Consider the following 25,807-nt stretch of genomic DNA (forward strand, 5'->3'; position numbering starts at 1 on the left):
GCTTATTTTATTTCAAACAGCCAACTGTCCCCAGAGAAGAAACTGCTGATGACCTAGACGATTTGGCTGCAGCACTCTCCTGAGAACTGCACAAGTGCTATGAGCTGCCTACTATAAAAGCATTCAGTAGTAAAACTTTAACAGATTTTTTTAAACCAAAAATGAGGCCTACAAAGGCTTAAACTCTATGGAGGGGAAGTGAAGCTACCCAGTGGTCTGGGTGCTTACAAGCAATAAACCCCTGGAGAAGGCGCCATGGGCAACAGCCAGGCAAAGGTGGGACGCTGCAGAACCTGCTGTCAACGCCCCGGCCCTGGCTGCTCGCATCAGCCACCTGGATGGGCTGGATGCCTGATGTCTGCAGTGCCCAGTCCTGGGGACCAGGCAAAGGTGACAAAAGGCTGAAATAGATGGTACCTTCTGTCCTGAGTGGGGCCTGAGGAAATCAAAGGCCGCACCTGGGGATGACACGATAAACAACACAACCCAGGACGGTTAAATTCATTCCTAAACATGAGCTTCCCTGCCCCTACTCCTCAGAGCCCGAGCCTCCCGTCAAAAACCTCCTCCATAACCCTCGTCAACCCCACAGCTCAGGATCAAGGGAACATTAGAAATCATTCTCCTTCCTCCTGTCTTCAAATGGAAATTAGCTGCCACCTTACAGTGGTCCAGACCCTTCCTCCCTAAACGACACTGAAAACAGACAAGAAAATCATTGCTGGCACACCCCTGACACCCTGCTGGTCTGGAGAGTGGCCTGCGGCTTAGTCAGACTGCTCCTGAGACGAGGGCTGACTGGGCTCACAAGGTACCTCTGCATCCTGGTCATCTGTAAAGGACAAAAAAGGAAACCAGATTTAGAAAAGAGGGAAGAACTACCTGTTCTCAGAAGCAGGTTTTCTCATTGTTCTCATCCCTATGGAGAGAGAGTCTGCCCTTCATTTGCTAGGTGGGGAGATTGGCACATTAACCTGGCCATGGTACAGTCCAGTTCCAACTCCAGCTGTGCCCCTCACAGGCTGGGTGGTTAAGCAAGGTTCTTCCACAGGTCCTAAGTTCAGCCAGCCCTTCTGTAAAATGAGACACTTACCTTGCAATAGCAGCATGGAGACTAGAAGAGACAATAAGCTCACTGTCACTAATGCTTCAGGTTCGGCTCCAACCCCAGAATAGCCTTATGAAGTAGGGACCATTAGCAGTCCCTCTTGCAATTGTAGAAAATGAGGCACCAAGGAACAAACACATTGATCCAAGGTCAGACAGCTGATAAGTGCTAAAGCCAGGACTCAGGCCCACCTACACTGGCCAGCAAGCTTCAGGCCACTCTATATCAGCTCATGTATCTAGGCATCGCACACACAGAGGAGGCCTGTTTCCTCTTCAGTGACATGGAGAGAATAGCACCAGACTCACCCAGCTCACAAGATGGTTCTGGGAGTCATTTTAAGACTTCCTTGAGTCTACCAGCCTTTTCAAACTACAGGAGGCTCAGGGAAGATTGAAAGGAAGAAAGTCCTAGAACCATTAAAGGGTCAAGGGCTCTCAAAAGAAATCTCAAAGTATTTTGAATCCAAATGATCAGTGGATCCTCCTAGGGACCATGTTATAGTGAGAAGAGGGGCCAAGCACCCAAGTTTCCCTCATAGTGGCTACTGCTGCACTCCAGGTTCAGTCTCTGCTGTCCCTGCACAGGTCCTACTCCAGCCAAGAGGCCCAGCCCCTCTGGCTTGCTGAGCACATCATGGGCATGCATCCTCTGATAAGGTAAGGAATTAGCACTGGACTTGGAGCCAGGAAAAGCCCTGTTCTGATCCCACTCTGCCCCAAGAACCTCAGTGTCTTCACCTGCAGAATCCTGTTCCCACCTCCCTTAGATGCATGCTGTGGAGACTGGGGGAAGAGCTTATCTCAGGGCCCAGCCATGTTCAAATCCTGTATCCCATGTCACCTCTCCCCACACCCACTTCACATGGTTTCCTCCTCTTCCTCTAGTTTCCTGGCTCTCCTAGAAGCAGGAAGACTAGTGCTCACTTACCAGTGCTCTCCTTGTCAGTATCAGAAAGGAGGGTGAGTGAGAAGGTTGGTGGTGGCGGTGGTGGTGGTGGAGGTGGGAGGAAGTGCAGCGCAGAGAGGAAGCCTGGTGGGAGGAACTGCAGCTGAGGCGGAGGTGGGGGTGGTGGGGGTGGAGGGGGCAGGTAGTAGCTTGGCTGGAAGTCTCCCATTGGTTCCGACACCTGCATGGTGCACACAGCAGAGGCAGACAGGGAGCTGGTTAGCCAGGAGGTTCCCATGGGCAGACATAGCTTTGTGATCCAAGACACTCAGTGAAGGACAAGGTGTTCAGCAAACACCTCCCTCGTAAGTGAAGGCAAGAAGGAATGCAGGCACCTCTCACATAAGCCTGGGGACCTGCTGAGCACAGCACGGACTGAGCCCTTCTGTATGTGCCCGGGGTACCACACTTAGATCCCTACACAACCCTAGGAGGTTCTGTTACCATTCTGGTCATACCAGTGAAAAACAGGTTCAGTGAGAGGATGCCACAGGGCCAGGGCCACAGAGCAGGTCAGTGGCAAAGGCAGAACTGGATCCCAAGTCTGTGACTGCACAGCCTACTCAGCTGACCACCGTGCTGTAGAAAGGTCTGAAGGCCCCCTTGCCTGACACGTAATGGCTACTGCCTAAGTGTGTGTGTTTGTGTGTGTGTGTGGGGGGGGGCAGGCAGGTTGAGGGAAGGTTTTCAGCAACCTGGTGTAGCCAGTTGTTTCTGAGGCAAGGGAAGCTGGGGGACCTCAGACAAGGAGCTGCACTGAACAACTCTGCTGTACTCCTGCTCCTTTTCCAGTAGAGGGGAGCTGAGCCCACCCTACAGCACCCAGACTCAATGAGAGGAATCCTACAAGATACTGTTCTTAGTCAAGTTTGAGAAACCCCACCTATACGCTCTCCACATGTGAGTGTATTTATGGCTCTGGGTAGTTGTAAGAGTCTCCTTAAGATTGCTGGACACGGTGGCACATGCCTGTAATCCCAGTGACTTGGGAGGCTGAGGCTCTCAACAACTTAGCAAGACCACTATCTCTAAAAAAAAAAAAAAAAAATGCTGGGGATATGAGTCAGTGGTTAAGTGCCCCTGGGTTCAATCCCTGGTGCCAAAAGAAAAAAGAAAGAATCTCCTTAAATTAAGCCACAACTTCCTAACTTCATTTGGCCACAAGAAAAAAGAAAAATCCCTGCTGCAAGGCACCTACTATGTGCCAAACTCTGTGTAAAGACCCTAGGCATACCTTATTAAACCCATTTATGGGACAAGTACTCCCACCACCCTTTGACAGCCAAAGAACTTAAGTGCTTAGAGGTCAGGAAACCTCCCCAGGGAAGATAGCTGGAAAAGGGCCAAGGCAGAGTGGTGCCAGAGATCTGTCCAACTCAGATCCTGTGCTGTCTAGGAGTCTCTAGGAAACAGCAGGTGGGCAGGGACAGGGAGAACAATGTCCCTGGGGGAGTGTCTCAAGCGGGTGCAGAGGGCAATAAGTAAAAGTAATCCACAGACTCTTGGGTTTGAAACAGCCTCCCAAATAAATGCTTGATCCTTCTCCAGATATGAAGGGCGGGAGGGGGATTATTAGTGCTTTAATTCCAAGCTGCTCAGCCAAGTCTCCCCCTGGATCACAGCTCCTGCCTGGGGCCTGTGGTGGCAGCTCAAACTAGATAAACTGACTGAGATCACACTCTTAACAAAAGCCGTCTGGCAGAGCTGTCAATCAGAGTCCTGTCCTGGACGCCTGGCTCCAGGCTTCTGTGTGAACAGACGGCAAGGCGCTGCTTGGCCACAGCCCCTCTTTGTGTGGAGGCTGGGGACACCCTGCTCTCTCTGGGCTGTGATGGGGTGGCCAGAGGCAGCACCCACATCTCTCAGGTTGGACAGCCAACAGTGGTATGAGGGTCAAGATGGAGGCCTTCTCCCACCTCTGTAGGAAACACATAGGCAGCAGAAAGCACCTGGGCTCCAGAGTCAGGGCAACTGTGGCAAGTGTCCTGGGTGAATCACCAACCAGTTGCGTCACCTGAGTCACAGTACCTCATTCATCAGTCCTGTGGACAAAATCGTAACTTTTCTGAACCCTTTCCCTGACTCTACAAAGTGGTTAAAAAGACCAGCCTTGAAGGTTCACATAGGGTCAGTAGGCACCCTGGAAATTATCAAGACCAGTGGTTTTCAAACATTTTTTCCCTTGAATCAATGGAAAATGACTTATAAGTAAAAATTTACAGTATCTAAAACAGACAGAAGAGATGCTGATGAACTGAAGCAGGAATGAGGACCAGCATGCTATGTGCCTGACCTGCACACAGCTGGATCCTAGGCACCACGTCCCACACTCTGGCTAATGACTTCCACTACATAAATACCAAGTTTTGTCTTCCTTCTTCATTCCTTTCCATAGTAAACAAAGAAATCCTCACTCATTTCCACTCTCCACTTTAAAATACATCTTCACAGATATCTATGGTCCATCTATGGCTTTAAGCTCTGAGCTGGGAGGCAAAGGCAATGGTGTTCCCTCTTTCCATGACGTTGCTTTGTGTTTGTGCCAAATTGGTCCACAGGTCCAGCCTTATGGGACCAAAGTCAGGGGCTGGTCACCCAGCCTACCCTGTTCTGCAGTCCTAATGACCCTCAGAGGCTGACATAATGAAAAATTTTTTTTTTTTTTAGTTGTAGATGGACATAATATCTTTATTTTGTTTATTATTTTTTATGTGGTGCTGAGGATGGAACCCAGGGCCTCACGTATGCTAGGCAAGCACTATACCGCTGAGCCACAACCCCAGCCCCTGGAGAGGGTTTTTAACTATTCTGGTCTGCAGAGAGTTGGTATGCAAGGCCACAAACTTGGTTGTTCCCTCCTCTCATTCCATATAACAGGGGTGACCTGACATCCTATATTCAAAATGTAAGCTTAAAGAAGATACCAGTTAGTAACTAACCATTAATCTTAGAAAAGGACTGAATTTCATTTATTCTTTCTACAAGTGTTTCCTAAGGCAACAGGTGCTTGGGGGAAGGTTTCTGTATTTTTCATGACTCAGTTGTCACCTCTTCCTAAAAGCCCTCTGCAGTTTCAAATGTGCTATACCTGTGGGCAGGGGACCTACATCTGGTACTAGCTTTACCATTAGCTTTGTAGGTTTAGGGAACTGGCATTTCTTTTCTGGTGTTCAGCAGGATGAAGGCTCTTCTAGCATCTGCATGCCATGAGTCAAGGCAAGTGGTCACCCCGGTCTCCCTTACTCTGAAAAGTACCTGCCATTGCCCCAGGTCCAGTGATGCAGACCTCCCAAGGGAGGCACATCATTTATGACAACCAGCTTCCTGGAACTGAGGACCCACAAAGGCAGCAAGAGCAGCTGGAGTAAGGAGGACTCTGGAATAGATCAGGGCTGGGACTCACCAAGCCGCCTCCATGGTAATGGCTGCAGGAGACATGCCGGAAGCCCCGTTGTGGGGGGATCCCTGGGGCCGGGGATGCATCCTGGTAGCCCAGTGGGAATGGGCGATAGGAGTGCATGGTGGAGCATCCAGGGTACAGTTTGGAAGGCTCTCGCTCCAGGTACTCAGCCCCTACCACACAATCCGAGTTGATGCTCAAAGGGCGCCCTGAAGAAGGCAATGGACAAGGGAAGTTTAGAAACACAGCCGGGAAAAGGAGCACCACATTACTGTCCAAGGATAAAAATGTAATAAACACATCTCTACAAAGAAGGCTCACATTCTTTATGCTTTACTGCTCTTTAGTCCTCCAACCACTGCTCCTCCATCCATCTCAACTTTTTTGCAGATGCTCTTCCCTTGACTTTTCCTCCTAACCTCACTTTGCATCCTTAAGTCCACAGTACAGACAGTCCCTGATTTACCATTTTTCATTTTACAATGGTGCAAATGTGATATGCATTGAGTAGAAACCATACATCTGATTTTGATTTTTTCCTGAGCCAGTGATATGCAGTAAGATATTCTTTTGAGATGCTGGGCAGCAGACAGCTTCCAGACATCTAAGGGATCACCAGGGGAAACACTCTACAGTGGTCTGCCTTGCTAAGCTAGGTTATGCACAGTAAATACATTGTAATGTAGGATAGTTTCAATTTACCATGGGGTTATCAGAACATGACCCCATCAAAAGTTGAGGAGCATATGTATTCAGCTCTTCCTTCAGGCCACAGCTAAATCACCAATTATCAGAGCTCTATACACTGATATGTGTGAGTGTATTGTCTATCAATATTGTCCCTCCCACAAAGACAGAATCCCTAAAGAGAAGGAAATGTGACTCCCTTCTCCCCACCTTTCCATGTCACTAGTGTTGGGGGAATACATTGTAAGTACTCAATTCTTGTTTGTTGAGAGATGGTCAAAAAAGACATCCTATGTCCTTGAAAAGGTCACCTTCCCTAGGATTGTTGTTTCAAATCTATCTTCTCCATTAGATAGCTAGGTCCTTGGAGACCTATGTTTTCTTAGAAATTGGCTCAGGAGGCTAAGACAGGAAAATCATGAATTTAAGAACAATCTCATCAGTTTAGCCAGACCCTGTCTCAAAAAAGTCAAAAGGACTGGGGATGTAGCTCAGTGGTAGAGCAACCCTGGTTATTATCCCCAGTACTGAAAAAGAGAGTAAAGGGAAAAAGTGCCAGAAGGCAGAAATGATCTCCATGGAGCACCCAGACCAATTCCTTAGCATACAGAGGGAAGAAACTGTCACAAGAAAGGAACTTGTCCAAAGTTACCAGCTTCCCATCCTCTTGATTCATACCGGTGCCCTTTCTACACTAGCATAGGCAAAGTACCAAGAAAGTCTATGTCTATATCCAAAAAAAAAGCCGTTTTCTAAGCCTCAAAATTTGGCTTGAAATTATACTTTAATACTGAAAGTAGCACAAGGGAAAAAGGTGAGGGTAGAAAAAAGAAGCAACATCTCAGTATATCAAATGTTCTCTTGTGCAGAGTCTTAGGGCCACGGTTGATACCCAGGGAAATTGCAGGAACAGATGCACAGAACCCTGCAAAGAGCCCCTAGACTGTGGAGAGGAGGAAGGTGTGGAAGCGCAAGCCTAGACGTGCCAATCCACCCACGGGTTTTAAATCCTGGAGGAGCCTCGGCGGAGAAAAATGGCGGGAAGAGCCACCAGGCGAGCTGCGCTTGTACAAATCTTCTAGACTGGAGAGAAGAGGCACGCAAGCGCAGTAGGACAGGTCTCCTACCGAGTGGGGACAGAGACGCCAAGGCTGAGTCGGCCAGGCGCCATTTTCCCCTTGCAAAGTGAAAAGGCAAAAAAACTGCGGCTAAATGTTAAAAGTCCCCAGGATCACCCACTCCTTCCCGTCTCTTTTATCCTTTTCATACACAGTTATCCCGCCTGAATCCCTGTTCAGAGAAAGGTTTCTCAAAGCAGGGTTACCCCTGGAAAGCATTTTCCCCTCCTGAACCCCTACTCCGGGCGGCCTAGGCCGCCAGCTCAGGAGCGGGAAGACCACAGTCCCGAGAGAAACCACGGCGGGGCAAGGCCGCGCGGGGCCTGGGAATCTTACCGAAGTCGGCGAACGGCGGGCTGGGCAAGGGCCTCAGCGGCCGACGCAGCTCCGGGCGGCCCGGGCACGCCCTGCCTGCGGCCTCGGCCCCGAGCTGGGGCAGTGCACAGCTGGGCAGCCCCACGTGGCCGTGGCCGCGGCCACCCAGCACCGGCTGGAAGGCGCTCGGGCCGGGGCTCGGGCCTTGCGGAGGCCTCTCCGGGAAGCAGGCGGCCGCGCGGCCTTCGGGGCCCGGCCCCGCGCCTCCCGAAACAGCTAGTGGAGGCAGCGGGCGGAGGCCAGAGCCCACGGCTGCGGCTGCAGCCCCGGAGGCCAACTGAGGACCCTTAGGGCTCAGGGCCGCCTCCTGCTCCTCCTCGGAGACCTGCTTCTTGAGCACCTTCTGAGCAGCCATGATCTTCTGACGCTCGGTGATCAGGTAGCACTTCTCGCAGGTGCACTGCTTCCAACGGCACTTGCCCGCATGGCCCTTGACTGGCACCAGGAAACCATGGTTCCGGCACCTCGAGCATTTCGGGGTGCGCAGCATCTTGTCCGCCAGCTTGGCAAGGTCTGCCTTCATAACACAACCGCCACCTCTGGGAGCTGCAGAGCGAGTGGAGCAGGGATAAGCGGCGCCCCACAAGTCTCTGGTGCTGGGGACATTGGATACACTTGTAACAAAACGGCTCTCAGTATGTCCCGAGAACTACAGCAAGACTTTTGCATTTTCCCTCCCTTTTTTGGGTGCAAAATTTGGAGAATTTCTGTGTCTTGGATAATTAGGTGCAAGAGATTGGGCTGAATAAATTCGAAATGGAATGCTATTGCATGTATGTCATCTGAGTTATCTGAAGTCTTAGGCACTTAATTTTTCAAACTTTCTATTCCCGCCATCCGGAAGATGGAAGGTATTCTGGAAAAAAAAAAAAAAAAAGAGGCGGAGCGATACTCAAGGATCCACAGATTTAAAATTCCTGAAGAATTTAAAAATTCAAACCATTTATATTTAACTCTCAGTAAACCCATTAAAGTAGAAAAGCACTGGAAGAGGTAAACCGTTTTTCTGTTCCCCAAAGTAGCTGCTTCTGTTTTATTTCATTTATTTCCCTTGTAGAGAAGCCAGTCAATAGTGAGGTTTCCAGAATGTTCTCAGGCATTCAGTATTGTGATGATTGCTCAAGGGTGTGCTCTTACAGAAATTCTGATTTCTTAAGTTGTAGGCATAGGAATGCATTTCTGAAAGATGGTGTATTGCTGTTATTGATGCCTTCCAAAGTAAAGCATACTTAGAATGTTTTGAAATACCCGTGGAATCCCAGTAGCTCGGGAGGCTGAGGCAGGAGGACTGCGGATTCAAAGCCACTCTCAGCAATTTAGTCACACTGTAAGCAACCTACTGAGATCACATCTTAAAAAAAAAAAAAAGGCCAGGGCTGGAGATGTGGCTTAAGGCCCCTTGGGTTAAGCACCCCTGGGTTCAATCCCAGTATCCCCCCCAAAAAAAGAATGTTTTGAAATAAAATAAGATATTCGGACAGTAGCTTCCCTCATGAATTTAGTTATCCTACAAAGCAACACACATCTTGGGGAGAAAACTGGCACAAACATTGTTTACCCAGGGACACTAAATTATTCAAATTCTTTTTGATGGAAATTTGTGGCATCCTGAGGTATTTTCTTCTGGCCCAAAGTGGAGGTGGTAAAATACCTAAGCTGAAAGCTTATTATTATTATTATAGGCTCAGTCGTTATTCAAGAAGGTAATTATGGTTCATGCCTAGCTAAAACATGCGCATTTTTTCATTGCCCTTTCTTTGAAATTTCTTTCTGGTGATAAAAGGTAGGTACCCCATCCTAGGGTTCACCTTGATTTTCTTGTGTCTCTGATTGCAGCTCTACTTTACATTTCTCTCCAGCTGCCTGAGAATAGGAAAGAGTTGCCATTCTGAAGCTTATTATACACCAGAAAGGTGAAAAGAGGTTCTTTTTCTCTTATTCTCTTTAAAGATATTTATATTCCTCATCTTAATAAGAGGGCAAAAATATGTTTCCTGGATTATTTGGTCCATTAGGAATTTTACTGGTAGCTTTGCATCTATTTAAAGAAATCTAGCACTTTCTTTGTTAATTTTATATCTTAAAATATGGCCCGTCACATAGGGACAGGCAAGCTCTTTTTCTGACTCCAACCAATTCAAAATGTCTAGTTTTTTCACTTACCTTGTCATATGAAAATGGTACTTAGAAGCTGGGTGCTGTGTATTCCTCCTATAGTCCCAGGAGGCTGAGGCTAGAGGTTTCTTAAGTCCAGAAGTTGCCAACCTGGGTGACATAGCAAGGCCCCATCTCAGGGGGAAAAAAATAGTTGAAAGTCAGTTTCAATAGTGTTGTCTAAAAATCTCAGGCATTAGCTACATTGTTTCATAATACTGCAGATCATAGGGTCATTTTCTACATTATCAAATTTAAATTTGAAATCAGGTGACATCAGACAACAAGGCCTAAAAAAGAAAACTACTCATTTGCATTTCATGCTTGACCACCCAAGCTCTTCATTTTCTCATTAATGATTTAAAGGAAAATCTTATTCAAAGCAAGCTATTGGCATTAACATTTTCTAGCCTTGTTAAATACAAACTGCTTCTATATTCACTTATTAGCTTTAGGAGTAAAATATACCACCCAAGGTGATATGAATTTTCATAGTGCTTTGAGAACACTAATAAACAACCATATATCTTTTCAATCAGTAGTCACATTATAAGATGCAGAAATCCCAGGGCTTATAAATAAACAAACCTAAGAAGAAGAAAATGACTGGTTTCTCTCTTCCCCCTTAAAGTCTCAATTTGTGTAGGTAAATTTCAACAGAGCATTATTTATTTCACTCTTAGAAATTCAGGCAAATTGATAGTTTTTTTTTAGGTTGATGGCTGATTACTTTTTAAAATAAATATATTTGCTGTACCTTTCTTTAAATTGTTATTTTTAAAAACGGTGACATGACATGAGTGGGAAATTAGAAGTCAAAAAAGGATGGGAGCCCGGCACAGCTGTGCACACCTGTAATCCCAGCAGCTTGGAGACTGAGGCAGCCTCAGCAAAAGTGAGTTGCTAAGCAACTCAGTGTAGACCCTGTCTCTAAATACAAAAAGATTGGGCTGAGGATGGACTCAATGGTTGAGTGCCCCAAGTTCAATCCCTGGGACCCCCCTGACCCAAAGAAAAGGATGGGAGCAGTAAGTGCAGAGTGTACCTCTTCCCTCCCTACACCTAAACCTTAGGACACTTGTGTTTAAGAAAATCTGCCTCATTAAAGGCAGTAGTTACAAAGTAACATGTTGCCATTGCTGAGGAATCAGTTTGACTAATTAATCACAAAGGGGCTGCTTGGGGGGGTCATAGCTGAGTCTGGACTGCAGGTATGGCACCTTTTCCTCTCAGGATTCCCAATTTCCTGATGTGTGTCTTCTCTTCAGTTAATAAAACTGCTGTTGGTACTGTTTAATTCATATTCATTTTAAAGAGCCTTGCATTATGCAGTGCATGGGGATATCATTTATAACCATTAAATACTGCATGCACTAGAATGTTTCCTTACTGTAGCACACAAGAATGAGGAAAGGCTTTTTTTTTTTTTCCTGCAGCATTTTTCCCCCAGTAGCTATAACCAAAATAGCTGCTCTTTTTCCCTTCTCCAGGCTCTCCAGTGAGCAATGGAAACTTTATTGAAGATTTCTTGGAGAAGGTGGAGGGGAGGATTTACACATCCTTTAGCTGATGCTTTAAAATCCTACCATAGCATCTCCGTATGTCCAGTTTCTTTCGGTTAAGCCATATCAACTGGAAATAAAGTGGTCTGTCCACTCTACCCCAGGACCCAGCCTCTCTGGTCCCTCTCTCCTATTTTATTTTTATTTTTGTCAGCCTCTTTAGTAAGAGATATGGCTGTCTTATTTTCCTTTATGTCTTGCACAAAATAGACACTCAGTAAATACCTATGGAATGTATAAATGAATTCTGCCTCCATTATCAAAGTTTCTTCCTCTCTGATTATCACAGGAAATCAGCTTGGCTTCAGCAATTTTCCCCAAACACATGCAAGCGCTCAGCAAAGCAGAAAGCCCATAATGATTGGCACTACTCTTACAACATGGAGAATTGGGGGATCAACTTTGGCTCTTTGAGCTCATCTCTCAACCCCCTATTGATTTAATAATTACAATAATAATAACTAGCACTGATTATGTGTTTATATGTGCCAAGAATTTATAAGTCCTTCACATATATTAATTCATGTAATACTAACAACTATCTAAGGTATGTACTGTCATTATCACCCCCATTTTACACATGAATAACATAACACCCAGAAAATTAAGAACTTTCCAAAATTTCAGAGCCATTAAATGGCAGCAACATGATTCAAAAACTAGGAAATCTGTCATCAAAGTTTAATAATCTTAACCATATATTTGCAAACCCAAACATTTCTTCTTAACAAAGGAGTGCTCTCCCAAGAAGGCTTTAGTGATGAATAGACATGCTTTTCTTATTATATACTTCATTACAGTTGGGGGGATAGGGGGCAAGAGTGGTAGTAACCTGAGGAAACTTCTGAGGATGTCCTGCTTAACTGCATTCCTCTACCTACAGCTGATATTTATTGGGTGTAAACTATGTATGAAACAGGAGGCACACAAAAGTATATAAAAAGACAGTGTCCAGACAAGGAAGTAATTCTAGTGGGATGAAAATTGGAGAGATATTATTGGACCAAGGTTTGGGCTACTCACTACTCAAAAGCCAATATTTGGAAAATAAGAGTTGGTGGGGGGGGGGGCGGTAAATCAGTTTTATTCAAGGGCTAGCCCTGAGAAGAGAGAGGGCCTATCATCCTGAAAACACCATCTGGAACTAAGGTATATGAAAGGGCTTTGTAGGGAGGGAACAGAGGCTTAGTGAGACATTGGGCAGGAAGGCTAGTGCTGACAGGGTCTTAGTCATTCAGGCATGTCTCCTTGTTTTCTTTGATTGGTACATTGCCACTGACTTCAACCTCCTGGGCTAGTTCCTACAGTTGTGGGGGGCGGTGGTGGGGGAAGGCTGAAGATTTAACCTAGGGGTGCTCTACCACTGAGCCATACCTCCAGCCCTTTTTTTTTTTTTTTTTTGGGACAGGGCCTAGTTAAGATGCCACAGCTGGCTTTGAATTTATAATCCTCCTGCCTCAGCCTCCTGAGTTGCTGGGATTATAGGCATGTGCCACCACACCTGCCTAGATTTTATAGGTATTTAGACAGACACTGATTGCATGCATTTTAATAGTACTATCAAGAATTTCTATAAATTTCAAGAACTTTTTTCCTGAAAAGATGAGAGGCACATGTCCTTGTAAATACATTGCTAATAGACAATAATATAACCGTTGCTATTTCTGTCCTTTGCTAAAGTGCTAATATGGCTTAACTCAGGCATGCATTATTCTCAAGTAAAACCAGAATCAAAACGAGCAAAGGAGCAAAAACAATTCGATCTTCTGTTTTTTTGTGTGTGTGTTCCTTGTCTTGTTTCTTAAGTTAGTAAATTTCCACTTATAAATACATAAATAACACAGAATTGTGTATATGGTGCTAGGGATTGAACCCAAGGCTTCACTAAACCAAGGAGATAGATGCTCTACTACTAAGCTAGTCCCAAGCCCAGATTTTTTTTTTTTTTTCTGAATTCTACTTCAATGAGAATGACAAGCAGATATCAGGAATTTCTATCTCAGGAGTCCTTTTCATTTTATGTCAGAATCAGGGCAAATTCAGTCTATGTTGTAATGGAAAGCAGATGTCAAGAAATATTAAAGATAGGCAAACAAGGCAAGATTCTGATCACTAGTCATTAGCTATGTTAACTTGGAAAAGCCACTTCTTTGAACTTTGGTTGTAGTAACATTCATATACTGTGTTGCAAATCCCAAAGTGTTCCACATTTTTCCCACTTGATGATATTAATATTTAATTATGTTTACAGCTTTTCAGTCATGGTCTCATTTAAACCACATGACATCTATAAACAAATACTTCTGTTATGTTCATCTGACAAATAACTTTGAAGCCTAGAGTAAAGAAATGTCCTAACCAAGGTACACAGGAAGTGACATGAATGTCAGAAGCACTTAAGAATAACCTCTAAGTTTGTACTCTTAACCATTATACTATATTGCCACCAGTTATTTCATTTACTTTAAAAAATGAAATCTCAGATTCTTGCAGGATTGAGATAATGCATTTGGAATGCCCAGCACAGTATCTGGTATCTGACACATTAATTAGTATGCATTACATGATCTCAGGGAGGGAGGAGGGGACAGGGAAAACTGGAGGGGGAGGAAGAATAGTTTCTCTCACCTAAGGCCACTGCCAGTCACTTAGATTGGATTCAGATGCACAGTCTTCCCAGGTGGTGTCAGGCTTTCCAAACACAGATCAAACCCAAGCTGTTGAGTACTGTAGCTTTTACCCTTTGTGAGCACTGAAGTGTGGCCAGCCCAAATTAAAATGTGCTGAAAATATAAAATACATGCCAGATTTCAAAGACATGGTATGAAAAAAGAACGCAAAATATCTTAAAAATTTTGTTTGACTCACATATTGAAATAATATTTTGGATATATTAAGTATTACTTTTTCATGTGGCTTTTGCTGTTTTAGTGGCTACCAGAAATTTTGAAATTACATATGTGTTTTGCAATTTTATTTCCATTGGGCAGTACTGAACAAGATGTGTCTGCTCAGTTCTCCTTTCACCTCCAACTCAGTTCCAGTTGCTCCACGATCTTCCTGGGGAGCACATCACTTCCATTCATCCTTCTTCAGGTCAGCCAAGCCCCTTCCCTAACGTGAATCTCTGTTCTCTTTCACTTAGGGCCTTTCTAATGAAATCAAAACACTGTCTTGTGATTTAGTACTAGAAATATTTACCTATTAGAATATGTTAACTAGAAGAGACTAATAAAACTAGCTTGCATTTCTAAACCTCAAATATATTGATGTTATTTTTATAGGAATATTTTCATATTTATCTTGTTTAATATAAATTACCAGTAAAATACTATGTAAACTCCAAAAGGAAGAAGGGCATCATTATATACTAAGGTTATGGCATGTCTGTGATACATAATCCATCAGACTGCCTAAGAGCCCAACCAGAGGACACAGGTTGATTCTGTTCATGGTGCTTGATAAATGGAGTCTCTGGAACATTTAATATAGTTAAGAACTCTGAAAACTTAATATTAAAAATACTTGATCAATGCCCTCTTTCTCCCCCAGAACCCGCCAAAGGTAAATAATTCCTATCACTAGGGGCACTAATGTTGCTTTACACAAACAATTCCTTAAGTCAAAGAAAGGCGTGAAGATATGTTCTGAGTAGTTTTCTTCCGAGCATATAGAGATTATTACCTCCCACAACACTTTCTTTAAACATGGCTTAACTTAATTTAATCAGTTTGGAGATTGTTGTTTTTTCCTCTTTAACTTGCCAAATAAATCAGAAATATTTATTTTAAGAGACAGTTTAAGGATAATGGTAATTCCCAATCTGTCAGAGTTTTACAAATAAATCTCAGTTGAATGTCTATCATTGTTTCCAATCTGGTCAGGAAAAAAGGGAAAGAAGTATACAATTCATCAGAATAATTAGTTGATTGGAGTTGAATAATTCTAAGAATAAACACTTGACCCCCTGGCACCTCATAAACCCCCTGGAGTGAGAGGGATTATAAATTAAGTATACAAGACATAAAATGGTCCAGATACACACTTAACATTATTGCAAGCATGTGGGACACATTTAGATAAGTTAAAACCAAGTGTGGGCTTAGAGTTTGGCTATTTTTTTTTTTTTATCAGAGGCTTACTGAAGCTTAATTACTTTGGTGTGAAAATAGCAGGGTGCAGAGAAGCGGGTAGAAAGAACAGAATAGTGGCAACAGTGCCCCCTGCTGCCCACGGACACTTCCCTTGTTTCAGGTATTTTTAGAGACATGGTACCCCAAGGGATATGACACAGGAGAAATCAGGAGGGAAAGAACTGACATTTATGGAGGGCTCACAACATTACAAGCATTATGCTGTCATTTAAATTTATTATTTATTTATTTTTTAGTTTTAGGTGGACACAATCTTTATTTTTTATTTTTAGGTGGTGCTGAGGATCAAACCTAGTGCCTCACGCTTGCCAGATCGAGTGCGCTACCACTTGAGCCATATCCCCAGCCCAATTATGCTGTCATTTAATGATATGAAGTTCAGTAAAAATTCAGAGGGGAAAACGATGTATTTTGTAGATGAAGAAACTGAGGTTCAAGAATGTTAGATAACGTTTACAAATTACACAACCAGAAGTAGAAAAAATATCTAGGATTTGGACTAGAAAAACCTAGCTCCAAAGCTTGTACTTTTATATATATATATATATATATATATATACACACACACACACACACACACACACACACACACTGAAGAGGGTTGAATCCAGGGGCACTTACCACTCTGCTATATCCCCAGCCCTTTTTATTTTGAGACATCATCTCAACTTGCTAAGTTGCTTAGGCCCTTGCTAAGTTGCTGAGGCTGACCTCAAACTTGCAATCTTCCTGACTCAGCCTTCTGAGTCTCTGGGATTACAGGTGTATATCACGGTGCCCTGCAAAGCCTGTATTTCTTATACTGCAGCACACTGCCAGTACCCGTCGACCACAGGCATAGCTCAGACTCCTGAGTGCAAGGCCCAACTGTCCTGATTTGCCTGGGAGTGAGAAGATTCACTGGACTTTTAGTGCTAAAACTGGAAAAGTCCCAATCTGTCAAAGTTTTACAAAAAAAGACAAGTTGATTACTGATGAATAAAACACCAGGCTGAAAGAGTTCATTTGGAAAGGGAGGAACGTGTCCTGTTGTCTGTCCTATCTCTCTGTGCCCAGGGTATTGAGCCAGAGGTGAGCAATCTCTGTCTTACTTATTTTATGCCTTGACACATCCTGAGGCACTGTCAAAGAAGTTCACATCTCTGCCAGATGTGATTTCTTCAATTCCTGTCCCAAATCATCATTCAGTAGGAATTTAATTAATCGAATCATCCACTCTAGTGAAAAGAAAAGAGCGGGGACTGTGGCCTCACAGGAACCAGTTCTGTGAGGGAAGGAGGGCCAGAAAAGGCCCTGATATGCATGGTGTGCTTGCTGGTGCTCCAGGCACTGTGCGAGGTACTGAAGTGGCACCCCCTTTCTCCACAGAAAAGTCTTAACTGGGCTTCTCCAGAAATCTTCACCATGGCTGATTTTAGGACTGTCAGCAAGAGTCTCTGCAAAAGAGTCCAATGTAGATAAACTTCCTATTTTTGAGTTGCCCTGTTTACTTGGCCACTGGCCAGAAGATACTGGCACTCCAGGTGCTGGACACCCACTTACTAGTTTTTCACAAAAACATATCCAGTATAGTAGTTTGTAGAAATGTGCAAACAAGGCCTCTGGCCTTGAGCTGGGCTTCACAGAGATGTCTACATTTTTAAGATAAGTTATCAACTGGGCTCCATGGTAACAGCTGGCAGGGGGAGGAAGGAAAGGGGAGAACCCCCCCCCCTTCTCAAGGTGCTGTCCTTGAAAGGGTAACTTGCCCAAAACAGTGAAAGAAAAAGCTGCTTTCATGTGAACGTCTGAGCCCCTCCCCTTACATGCTGGGTAGAAAACTCTGAAACTACCTGAATTTGAGGTTCAGGAGATTCATTGATTACAGCAAAAGCTGTGCCCTCTGAACCTGGCTGCAGCCAAATATAACTGTTTCCTGCTATCTTCAGTGCCTCGCCTCCTCTTTCCTTACAACAAACAGTTCCTGATGCACACTCTCTTACCCATCCTCTCCCCTTAACCCTCAAAGGTAGTTATCATTAACCTAAATAATAGGTTTATAGAAAAAAATCAATAAGTTCAGAAAGAGGCTAAATAACTTGTCTAAGGCCGCACACCTAGAAAAGAAGGTAGAACTCAATTTATTTCTGCCCAAAGCTATGTGACTTTTTTCACTATATAATACTTCTTGGCTGTGATATTGTGATAGAATAAGAAATATATACCTGGCCTCTGTCCTGGTGCTGGCACAGAATCCCTAAAAACCTTATAACTTTCTGAGTGATTGGAATGATATAAGCAATATTTGTTATAATATTTGATCTTGGTCCCCAGTTTCAGAGGGAACATCTAAGATCCTTGATATCTCTGGAGTGATGATAATATCTTTTTGTATGTTAGCAAAAAGTAATGAGAATTGGCTTTTGGGTAGCCAACAAAGTGTCTGCTACTCCATATCTAAAATTGGAAGAATATAAATCTTGAACAGTTGTGGTAGGTAGATGTCTAAATCAACTGGTACTCAATATGTATTTGCTCTCATTTCATCTGAGCACTCTATGATTATGTTTTAGAATTTATGGAAAATTCTGTTTGGGGACAATATGAGATGTCAGCTCTGCTTTGGTATATTAATTCAAAATGTGCCTAGCATATAATAGGCACTTAAGAAAAATTTGTTGAATGAATGAATAAAGGACTACATTTTCACTCTCTTTGCGCAAAAGTCTACTTTTGGCCTCATGAAAGGTCTATTTAATTTTTCAACTCAGACTAGCAGGAAGAACACAAAAAGAGTATGATAATAATTTCAAGACAGAAATGTTACCCAATATTTTAACTACCAAGTAGATAAACTTAGTGGTGTTTGTGTGCTCTGTAATGGTAAAATATTTTTACAAGGCTAATTTCAGTTGTTTACTGACTTTCTAGCTGTTTCAGTAAAGTTATCAAACTAAGAATTGTCCAAGAAAATTTTGGTTCTGAAGAGTTCTTGATCTTTTTCTTCAATTGTACAAATACGTGTTCTTTAACAATATTCTCTGGTTTGTATGTGCTGGGAACCCAAACCTCAATATAACAGTGTTGAGAGGTAGGTCTAATAAGAAATGATTAGATTATGAGGGCAGAGCCCTCATGAAAATATTGATGTTGTCACTCGAGGGAGTGGATCAGTAATCTCCAGAGTGAGCTGTTACACTTGGGAGTTGGGCATCCTCTTACTTTCTTGCTCTTCCCCTCTTTTGCTCTTCTGCCTTCTACCATGAGATGACTCAGCAAGAAAGCCCTTGTCAGATGCTAGTCCATGTTAGCTTTCAGAACCATAAGCCAATACTTCTCTGTTCATTATAAATTACCCAGTCTCCAGGATTCTTTTTTATAGTAGCAGACAACAGAGTAAGACACAATATTTTAATGGTATAGAAAAGTGTCTCATATGAACTAGATTACAGGCCACCCCAGGACACTCCAAATTTATAGTGGTTTGGCTTACCATTTGTCAACTTTAGGATGATATGAAAGCACACCCACACAACCATTTTGTTTTTCATCTTTAGTACAGTATTCAATAAATTACATGAAGTGGTCAATACTTTATTATTAAATAGGCCTTGTGTTAGAGTATTCTGCCCATCTGTAGACTAATGTAAGTGTTTTAAGTACATTCAAGGTAAGCTAGGCTAAGGTATGATGTCTGGTAGATTATGTGTGTAAAATGTATTTTCAACTCACCCTATTTTCAACTTCTGATATTTTCAATTTACAGTAGGTTTATCAGGACATATAGCCATCATAAATTGAGGAGTATCTATACTTGATTTAACTTTTGGTTTCATAAAGCAGATAGGTAACAAATACCACATGTTAACAAAATATCTAAGCTGTACCTTTAAGATGTAGAAGCCTAAGGGCGCACTAGGTAATTACTGTAGCCCTCTTTACTCCTTATTTTCTCTAAACTCCATTTCTCAAAATATGCTCTCTAGAAGACTATATTTATAAAATTTAAATAGTTATTAACCAAAAACAATGGTACATGCCTGTAACCCCAGCTACTGTGGAGGCCTAGGCAGGAGGATCACAAGTTTGAGGCCAGCCTGGGTAACTTAACAAGACCCTGAAAATAAAATTTTAAAAGGGCTGAGGATGTGGCTGATTGGTAGAGCATTTGCCTAGCATGTGGGAGGCCCTGGGTTTAATCCCCGGCACTGAAAAAAAAATTAGATATGAAATAAAAATAAGAAAGGGGTTCTGAGATCCAGTAAAGTTTAGGATGTTCTAAATTAACAAAGTTCTTCACTACAGAATTTCTCACTCCTTGGTATGGATCTCCAAAAGTAAGTGCCAATGCAGTGTCTCTCAACTGTCCTTTCATCATGGGCCCTTCCTTCCTCAGGAGCCTGGATGAGGCTTTTTCCCCTTCTCCCCACTCCAAACCAGGAAAGTGCCAAGGACTAGGATTTTGTTGGAGGGTCACAAGCCATTATACAAATATTTTTCCCCCTTAAGAACCATTTCACCCTTTGGGGAGAATCTGACCTCGGCTGAGAATGCACACTTTAACGTGACTTGCTTCTCAAACTCCTTCACCACACAACTTTTTCAAGTTCACCAGTATTTCCAGAAACATACTTTGTGAAACCCTGATTTAGTCATCAAGGAATATTTTAACACTTCATCAATCTCTTAAATCTCAAGGTAGAGCTTCCTCCTTAACATTGAAATTTCCCTAGTAGAGAACTACAATAAAGCCAGGCATTCCAAGAAATGAAAAAGACTTGGTTGAGAAGCCCTGTCTGCCTCCATGCGGCCTCTGGCCAGCACCCTTAGTTTGTGGGTTTTATATCAGTCAACATTTTTCATAATTGTGGAATAACATATATAAAGCCTATAATGTTCTCTAATCTTAAGCGTACAGCTTGAATAAATCTTCACAATTGTATACACACCCAGATCAGGATACAGGCACTGAACTCTTGATCAGGGACCTTTTTTAAAAGTCTTGACCTCCCATCAGATACATTCAGCAGTTTTCAAACTTTGATGATATTTAGTGAAGATTCTACCCAGGGGGGTTATTAAAATCACAGATTCCTGCCCTCAGAGATTCTGACTCAGGTCTGGAGTGGGAACTGGGGTTTCTAATAAAAACTCCAGGTGACTCTGATGCAAGTGGTCTGTGGATCACACTTCAGAGAAACATCAGCCTGCCCTACAGGATAAAAGTCAAAGTCCTTAACAAGGCATTAAGGCCTTCCCTAATTTGACCCGGTCTCATTTTCCCAGACTCACCGGCCGGTTTTCACCATGCAGAATTACTTATCTCTCCTCAACAGGTCATGCATGTATGTTTTCCTTAATCTGGAATATCTTTCCAGTCTTCTTTACAGGAAGACTCCTTCTTATCCTTCAAGACCCAGCTACACTGTCACTTCCTCTGGTAAGTCTTCTGAACCTCATCAGACAGAATTAGTTGCCTCCTCATTGTTGATCCAGAACTTTATTAAAATTGTTGTAGTTGTTATCACAATATTGATTTTAAAATCTCCTTGTTTAGAAATAAGGAGAATATTGGTTCTCTGCTAGACATCTAACACAGGGGGGCAGCACACTGTGGTGAATGAATGAATGGTGGATGTTATTAATTCCCACCTGAAGTCACTTAGTTCTCATTTCCTGTCCCACAAGGCTGCAAGCTCCCTAACAGAAGAGATTTCTTATTCACTTTTTTGTTTTCCAGTCTCATCCCAGGGATTCAGCTGCCAGTGAAAAAATACCTAACGGGTGACCATAACACTTTCACTTGCCCCAATTTAGTGAGTACCTCAGTGCCTCCTAGGCTCTCCCCACACTGGTGGAAGGAGGCAGGACCTGAGTGTTAAGTGTTAGGGGAAGAAGTCATCCCCAACTGCCAGATAAGAATGCTATGTAAGACTGAAAGTGCAGAACTGAGCCTCCAACACCAGGTTCCTGGCTTTCGCTGACCTTTCCCTCCATAGAACACTGTTGCCATGGAGATGACCATTACCCTAAGGGGCACAGTTGGGTGAGGCCTCCAGAAAGGTCTCTCAGGAAAGCAACAGTGAATGGAGACCCTTGGCCCCCTTGCCAACTTCCTCTTCTATTTATTTGCCTATTTCCTTGTCTACTCATGTTTGTATTTGTTGGTTTATTTTTTTAGCATTTTTATAGACAACTAGGCATCTAGACAAAAGCCACTATGGGAAGCCCTACCCACAGCCCAAGGTGAGCTCTGAGACCACTGATCATTGACTCGCAGTTTCAAGAAGGTACCAAGGGCGTTTTTGGTACCGGGTCTTGGAGGGAAGGGGGCGGTCCTGGTTGGAAGGGGCGGGGCGATGCTGCCGCCTTCAACTCTGGCCCTGCGTGGTGCCCCCGCACTTCCTACCTGGCCTGGACTGCGCAGGCGCTGGGGTTGCCCTCGCCTGGACCGTTGAGCTGGCGGGCTTGCGCGGAAGTTGGTGACGCCTCGCGTTTGCGGGTGGCCTAGGAGGGAGTGCGTCTGGACGTGAGGGGGTCTGACTGAGGACATTGTGTGCCTGGACAGCGAGGCCATGTGTGGCACCCACGGTTCCCGAGCCCCGCAGGCGAGTAGTGCGGGCCAGGGTTGGGGCAGGCCATGCGCGGCGGCGTCGCCTGAGGAGTACAGCTTTGAATACGGCTCCCCGCGGTACCTGCTGCTGTGCGGTCTGGGCGGGATGCTGAGCTGCGGGCTGACGCACATGGCCATCGTGCCCCTGGACCTGGTCAAGTGCCGCATGCAGGTGGACCCCGACAAATACAAGGGCATCTTCAGCGGCTTCGGCGTGACAGTGCGCGAGGAGGGGATGCGCGGCCTGGCCCGTGGTTGGGCCCCGACCTTCATAGGCTACTCCCTGCAAGGCTTCTTCAAGTTCGGCCTCTACGAGGTCTTCAAGATTCACTACAAGAAGCTCCTGGGCGAGGAGAAGGCCTATACGTGGAGGACCACCTTGTATCTGGCCGCCTCGGCCAGCGCCGAGTTCTTCGCCGACGTGGCCCTGGCGCCCATGGAGGCGGTCAAGGTCCGCGTGCAGACGCAGCCAGACTACGCCCGCACCCTGCGTGAAGCCGTCCCCAAGATGTATGCCGAGGAGGACTTGTGGGCCTTCTACAAGGGCGTGGTGCCGCTGTGGATGCGGCAGATCCCCTACACCATGATGAAGTTCGCCTGCTTCGAGCGCACGGTGGAGGCGCTCTACAAGTACGTGGTGCCCAAGCCGCAGTGCGAGTGCACCAAGGCCGAGCAGCTTGGTGTCACTTTCGTGGCGGGTTACATCGCCGGCGTCTTCTGCGCGATCGTGTCCCACCCCGCCGATTCCGTGGTGTCCGTGCTGAACAAGGAGAAGGGCAGCACGGCCCTGGAGGTGCTCCGCAGACTGGGGCCCCTGGGCGTGTGGAAGGGCCTGTTCGCTCGCATCATCATGATCGGCACCCTGACGGCCCTGCAGTGGTTCATCTACGACTCGGTCAAAGTGTATCTCAATCTGCCGCGCCCTCCCATTGCCGAAGAGCCTGCATCCCTGAAGAAGCACAAATAGGCATGGATTTGTGAACTACTGTAGCTACCCAGGGTCCAGGTTCCCACCAAGTCGGGGATGGCCTGTTCGGGTGTTAAAGGTTAACGTGTTCAGGAGAGGTGACCGAAGACCCAGTCTGAATTCTCTTCAAAGGACTGGTTTCTTCTTTTTGGCAGTCCCAGAGGATTGCAAACGTTTCATTTGAGGATTTGAATCGTTATCTTTGGGTAGTTGGCATGGTTAATTTTATTTGATAGCTTTACAATAAATAAAAGGAAAAAATTCCTAACAGGAAGTAATGTTAGATAATTTAACATTTCTAGGTCCTATCTCCTTTGATTCACATTTCTGTGGAGATTATCCAAGCATATCTGTTGCATAGGCTGCAAATGAGGTTTCGAGGTCAGCACAACTATATGAGATGGAAACAAAGGGAAGTTCTGGTACATGATATTTAGCTCAGTAAAAGTCGTGCACCTTTTGAATAGATGAAGGACTTATTGAATATTTCTTGTTCATTCCCATACAGGTAAAAATTATTAAAAGTTAAATGGTGCCTTATATTGTTTGATAGCTTAGAATGTATTCACTGTTTTCAGAGACATAAGAAGGTCTGCATTTTCTCATTTTGCTTTGTCCCTTCTCTTCATGATGTTGCTGATTAGAACCTAGCTCTCTCCAGGAAGCACTAAAATTGGATCAATGTGGAAAGCCAAAATGAGATGAAGGGTAGGCTCTGGGAATAAATATGTAAAGAAAAGCCTCTGTTCTCCAAAGATTTCTTTTGTATAACTCAGCTTTCAACAGCCATACATCCAAAGAAGACCATACCACCCTGGCATTAAAACAAAACCAAAGCCAAAACAAAACCTTGCAAATTCCAAAGACTTTTGTTGAATATTAAAGAATAGTTTTGATGGCTTTGGAAGGAAAGTCTCACTTTAATATAAGTACTGTTCATTTAATTTGGTAGATATTTCTGTGATTTACAATGGTTGAGGTTCATAAAATATTGAAGTTACAAAATACATTTTCAGTTCCCTATAGCCTTCACATTTCTAAAACGGGAAATTATCAAATCAGTGAAAGTCATGAATTAGAGAGGTTTATAAAATGTGAATAAGAAATAAATTTCAACACAATATTTTAGATAACTTACCAAAGTATTGCATGATTGCCTTACCAACTTGTATTAAATTAGATTTCAAATTTAGAATATGTTAATGTTTTAACTTTGTAAAACTGTTCTGTGGTAAAAAAAGAAGTTTGAAAGTGTCTAGAACTAAATATGTATGAACTGTTCTGATTGGATAATAAAGAAGTTGGAAGAAAATTCCAGAGCTTGTGAATGAGATGGAATGAAGTGTATTTGTATTCAGTGCTTCTATTTTGCTTTTTATTGACAAGGATCATTATCTTTGTTAACAAACTTCATCTTGCCTTAGGAGGTTAGTGTGCAAGTTTGTTGAAAAGAAAAGTTCTCAGCAAAGGTGAATGATAAATTTAGTGGAACTGAGTTTTGTAGATTCATTTTTACAAAAATTAAAAACATACATTTCTGTCTAGTGTTTTATAAAATATTTCTTTGGCCAACAATTTATTACTTTTTATCAGTTATATAATTTAGGAAATACTGGCAAAGCTGTGAATTTTAGGGTAATGAGAGGCCACTTGTCTGGTCTTTGATATTTCATGATTGTTCACAAGATAATTTTGATAGTATACATAGTATATTGTTTTTGTCAACTTTTGTGTTGCTGTGACCAAACAGCCTGACAAGAGCAACCTAGAGGAAGAAAAGTTATTTTGGCTCATGGTTTCAGTTTTAGATTCAGCCCATGGTAAGCTGACTCCATAGTTCTGGGCCTGAAGTGAAGCAGAACATCATGGTGTAAGGTTCTAGTGGAGGGAAGTAGCTCAGGACATGGCAACCAGGAAGCAGAGAGAGAGAGATCTCCACTCATCATGGAATAAATATAAACCCCAAGGCACACCCCCAAAGACCTATTTCTACCCACACCCTACTGGCCTACAGTTACCACCCAGTTAATCCACATCATTGGATAAATCCACTGATTAGGTTAATGCTCTGAACAACTACAATATGTCCAAATCATATTGTGTATGTTTAGAGAAGTATACACTAAGGGTACCATGTGGCATGATTCTGGCTGTCATGAATACGGTCAAGAAGATGGTTTACTTAATTTGGTCAGCAATTTTATTTACTTATTTATTTATTAGTGGTACTCAGGATTAAATCCAAGAATCTAAGCAAGATCTTACATATGCTAGGCAATGCTCTACCACTGAGCTACAACCACAGCTCAGCAATTTTTATATTTATCCATATATTTCTATTCACATTTCTTTAAATTGGTGGAGTATAGATATCTTATTTAAACAAGTTCCTGAATAGCTGACAGTAAAGAATAAAGGCAATTTAAGTTAGATAATATGAATTCAGAATTAATAAGGATTTTTTCCTTGGTTATTCTTTCTTTTTTTTTTTTTTTTAGAGAGAGAGAGAAAATTTTTATTTTTTAGTTTTCGGCGGACACAACATCTTTGTATGTGGTGTTGAGGATCGAACCCCGGGCCACACGCATGCCAGGAGAGTGTGCTACCACTTGAGCCACATCCCCAGCCCTAGTTATTATTTCTTTGAGACATTTTAAATTTCTGATGTTTTACATTTGTATATGGGAGACCAGAACATGCTGAAGACAATTAAGGAGCAGCAGATGCGGAAAGCTCTTTGCC

General features: G+C 43.5%; 2 protein-coding genes across 2 annotated transcripts; one reads left to right on the top strand and one right to left on the bottom strand.

Annotated features, from left to right (window-relative positions):
• Positions 1-767: 767 nt before the first annotated feature.
• DMRTB1 (DMRT like family B with proline rich C-terminal 1) lies at positions 768-8,159 on the bottom strand (the record flags this gene model as incomplete). The annotated part of the gene is made up of 4 exons (XM_081308530.1): positions 768-832; positions 2,039-2,237; positions 5,460-5,665; positions 7,598-8,159. The coding sequence occupies 4 exons, from the start codon at positions 8,157-8,159 to the stop codon at positions 768-770; spliced, it is 1,032 nt and encodes a 343-aa protein (XP_081164656.1).
• Positions 8,160-22,060: 13,901 nt separating this feature from the next.
• On the top strand, positions 22,061-23,065 carry LOC308655544 (solute carrier family 25 member 3-like; the record flags this gene model as incomplete). Its single annotated transcript, XM_081305616.1, has 1 exon — positions 22,061-23,065. One exon carries the CDS (start codon positions 22,061-22,063, stop codon positions 23,063-23,065), a length of 1,005 nt encoding a protein of 334 aa, XP_081161742.1.
• Positions 23,066-25,807: the final 2,742 nt, after the last annotated feature.

Source organism: Spermophilus citellus, assembly GCF_964194105.1.
Source record: "Spermophilus citellus genome assembly, chromosome: 9".
NCBI classification, from domain to species: Eukaryota; Metazoa; Chordata; class Mammalia; order Rodentia; family Sciuridae; genus Spermophilus; species Spermophilus citellus.